This window comes from Hyposmocoma kahamanoa, unplaced genomic scaffold (genome assembly GCF_003589595.1).
Source record: "Hyposmocoma kahamanoa isolate Upper Pololo Valley unplaced genomic scaffold, ASM358959v1 202, whole genome shotgun sequence".
NCBI classification, from domain to species: domain Eukaryota; kingdom Metazoa; phylum Arthropoda; class Insecta; order Lepidoptera; family Cosmopterigidae; genus Hyposmocoma; species Hyposmocoma kahamanoa.
In genome coordinates, this window is record NW_020653726.1 from 15973947 (window position 1) to 15978185 (window position 4239).

The window sequence follows — 4239 nt, forward strand, 5'->3', positions numbered from 1 at the left end:
GGGGAAGAAGAAGAGGGGGTACGAACATGTCGTTCAGAAATGCCACAGTTGTGTATTCGGGAGTAATCGGAAATCCGAAGATTAAAGAGAAAATCTTATCGGTTGTTTAGGTACATCGAGTAAATAACCACAAATTGAGACGAAATGTCATTTAATTTGTTTGAAAACTATTCTGTCAAATCATTACTGTGACAACTGCGCTCCGATTGGCCAACCCGAATTCGAAACAATTGACGGGCGTCGTCAATTGTTTCACTTCAAATTGACCAGTTTAACTTGAACTTTGCTGTAATGGATGAAAATTGCACAATTACATATTTAATATTTTATTACCGATGAACTGTGATTCCGTTTGTTTTGTAATTAGATATTTCCGTTTGTTTCTGTTTTTCCCACACCACCGAATGAAACAGCCCCGCCATAGTTAGAGATATTATCTTTATTACAATAAATACAGAATATTTTTGGAATATACGGAGACGTACACACAGGTCAATTGATGGCGCTGTACTATTTCAGTTTTCTGATATGTGATTTCAGCACAAACGAGAGTTGATATTTAAAAGAGTATAAGGCCTCATGAGTTGCCAGGGATGAATGGCCCTTATTTCGTCTCTATTTCTGGTTATATACTCGATGTTTAGGTACATCTCCTTTTTGCTGAATAATGGGGTTTGTTTATTATGTAAAGTTGAATGAAAATACAATGATTGATGTTGCAGTTGAGACGCGCCACTACAACATTAGACGAAGACGGGACATTTATACCGTATTATTTATTTGACGCACGCATTGGCAAAAATGCGTGGTTATTTAGTAGCAACAATATCATTCCAAGAGTGATAGAGCGTGATACGGTGGATATAGTGAGTGACCGTACTGCCGATTTCACGGGTATGAGTATGACCCATACTGAGCCACTGCAGGTGCTTAACTATGGAATAGCAGGTCACTATGTCATGCACTACGATACTGAGGTAACTATTAAATAATTTTTCATGGTATCAACGGCCACCGTACCTATTTCTGCCACCAAGCAGTAATGTCAGCATTACTGTCTTCCGGTTTTGAAGGATAAGGGCACTTCAAGGTTATTCAAAAACGAAAATAATGATCTTTCATCCCCCACAAAAAAGTATTTACAGTTTAATTTTAGCTACAATGGGGTCCAAATTGAATCAGTCAATGAATCAACACTATTAGGATTAGATATTGATAAACATGTTAATTGGAAGAAACACGTACAAAAAGTCACTACTAAGATATTACATACATAGTAGGTTTAAATACGCTCTACAAAAAATGAGAAAATCCACAGACCACTCTACTGTTTATTATGCGTTTGTATTTTCATGGTTGACTTAGGGAATAATACTGTGGGGCAATAGTACCGAAGCACCATCTCTATTTAACTGCCTCTGTGGCCGAACGGTTACCATGTCTGACTGCCACGCGCCGAACCCAGGTTCGATTCCCGGGCCGGGAGAAATATTTGTATGGCCTACAGTTATTTCTCTCGTGAGTTTGGGTGTAATTTGTGGTTGTCTATGTGTGTGTCCATGGTACCCGCGACACAGGGTTTCCCTAGTCCGTAGTATCCGGGGCTATGTTGAGTGTGTGCGTTATTTATTTATTTATTTGTGTTGCAAAAAAAACTAATTAGAATAATAGCAAACCTCAAAGAGACAGATAGTTGCCGACCTCACTTCCAGAAGAACAAGTTACATGTATTGTAAATGTATTGTAAAATTGTAAATTCGCAATAACCAGAATTTTTTTAAACGCCGTCAAGACATTCCATCAAAATTTTTATTACGTCACAAAAATATATTAATGAATCCAATGTCAAGATTAACTCTACATTCCTCTAGCCCACAAGTCATGGCGATAAAAATTTATAATCAACTACCTGATGCACTGAAAACGAAACTAATTATAGAATATTCTTAAAAAAATTAAAAGAATTATTAATAAATAAATGCTATTATGATATTAAAGAATTTTTGAATGGAACTCTTTAACAAAAAGTTTTTGCATTTGAAAACAGCTCTTACTCTCTTCCCTTCTATTTTGTTGTGCCCGAAAGGGTCCATGATGTTTGAACTTACTAATACATAACACCTTGCATACCATTGTGGAACGCAAATAAAGATATTGTATTGTATTGTATTGTATTGATATTACAGGCACATAGGACTTGTCAACTTATTCCTCAGGGTGACGAACGCAGTGGCAGTGCCCCTCAGATCTTTGTGATCTAAAGTTCTGAGTGGCACTGCAACTTTTATGGACTGACGTGTAGCTTACAATCAGGCGCACGGCTTGTTCGTCCCGTCGTTTGATATTATAACATAATAATCATAATATCTTGGATTAAACTTAGTACACACTCATAACCCCGCACTAGGAAAACATACATGCATGGACAACCACAAATTACATCCAAACTCACGAGAGAAATAAATGTAGGCCATATAAATATTTCTTTCGGGAATTGAACTTGGACGCACAAGCCATTTGAATAGTAAACCACATTGAAGTAACAAATGTTGATGCTAATAATTTAATTTTTGTGTTATGTATTTGTTTATTCGCTTTAAGACTAGGCCTTAGAAAGCCTAATTTATAATAACAATAATTTCAGAGTAATAAAGATCGAAAATATTTGGAGACAACTGGGGACAGAATAGCCACAGTACTGTTTTACGTGAGTTGTAAAGATTTTGTGGTGCTTTAAAATTTGTTTCATTGTCTTAAAAGTTGTTAATGTAATTGGCGCAGATGTCGGACGTGAGTCAAGGTGGTGCAACTGTGTTTCCTAGACTCCAATTGGCGGTGAAACCTAAAAAGGGTACCGCTATTTACTGGATGAATCTGTGCCCTTCTGGAGAGAGAGACGGAAGAATGTTACACGCCGCCTGTCCTGTGCTGTTTGGGGATAAGTGGGGTAGGTATGAATACCATTTCTACTGCTTCTAGCCCAAGCAACGTTTCGGGTTTGTACGAAAAGAAAATGTTTCTAGATAGTCTATGGTCATATTGAATACTTTTATACGGCTAAATTTAAATGCGAAATTTTCATTATACCTAACAGTACATCAAGCTACACATTGTCGTATCTTGTTCTGTTGCACTGGAGGCGATTTTCGAACAAAATGTGTAGTCAGATGTGCTGTTGTCCGCACATACGCTGGGCAGTTACGTTATCATGTGATAATATATTATTATAACGTAATATATATTTTGTACATTTTGATGTGCACGAGGTTTTAAAACATTATACTTAGGAAAGAAGAAAAATTGAAATGAAAAATATTAAAAAATAGAAGTAAGTTGTATGAAATGTAACTATTTTACAATTTATGTTTATAGAAAGATGTAATACTGAACTAGGACAATCTACATCCCCATTATATTCTTAATAGCTGGTCTTACTTCTTCTTCCACAGGTTATGCTATACAGAATGTTACTTTTTAAAACTGCGGCCATCGAGCTTGTTATGCACTCGATGACTGCGGCTTTGAACGCAGTCATAACGACGTATGGTACTATTTAGACTGATTGTATTTAATAAGTACGGTTTAAATTTTAAAATATCAAGTATCATAATTTCCTTTGCAGTGTCCAACAGTTGGATCCATGAAGCCGGTCAGGAGCTAAAAAAGCCGTGTGGCCTATTGCAAGACACCAGCGAACAACTCACGTGACAGGGTATCATGTCTCCGCTCGCTGTTGAGCGCATCTCTAGCTTAAGATCTCTATAGCTTCAGGACTATTCCTGTCATTACTATGACAACCGATAATATTCTAAATTCTAAGAAGTGCGCACGTATTAAACGATTTTTCAATCTCATATTTTGTGTTTCAACTTTAAAATAATCTCAACATGGTATATCATGGCAGAGCGTATAAATAAATAATAAACGGTCAATTATTAGTTTAATTAGGTTGCGACCCACCAAAAAAATAAATAAATGATTTATTGAATAAATTAAAATGAAAAATATATGAAATAAAAGATACAAGAAAATGGCCGCTACGGCAACCGTACTTCCGATACTAAACGAGAAATCAAATTTCAGTAACTGGAAATTTCGCCTGAAATTAATCCTAGAAGAAAAGCAAGTACGTTATGTATTGGAAGAGAAAAAAAGTGGAACTTTGACCAACTACGAAAGAGACGATGCGAGAGCTCGATCAGTAGGGTAGACCGGGTACGGTTGAAACAATTTCGCTTG

The 4239-nt window shown here is 36.4% G+C and overlaps 1 protein-coding gene across 1 annotated transcript in view; it reads left to right on the forward strand.

The window, feature by feature from the left end:
- Positions 1 to 3824, forward strand: part of LOC113227179 (prolyl 4-hydroxylase subunit alpha-2-like) — a 10762-nt gene extending 6938 nt beyond the window's left edge. Inside the window, exons 9-12 of the mRNA XM_026460062.1 lie at positions 723 to 977; positions 2645 to 2707; positions 2782 to 2947; positions 3623 to 3824. Coding sequence (XP_026315847.1) covers positions 723 to 977; positions 2645 to 2707; positions 2782 to 2947; positions 3623 to 3708 — 570 coding nt within the window. The 3' untranslated portion in view covers positions 3709 to 3824. The remainder of the gene's footprint in view (positions 1 to 722; positions 978 to 2644; positions 2708 to 2781; positions 2948 to 3622) is intronic.
- Positions 3825 to 4239: the final 415 nt, after the last annotated feature.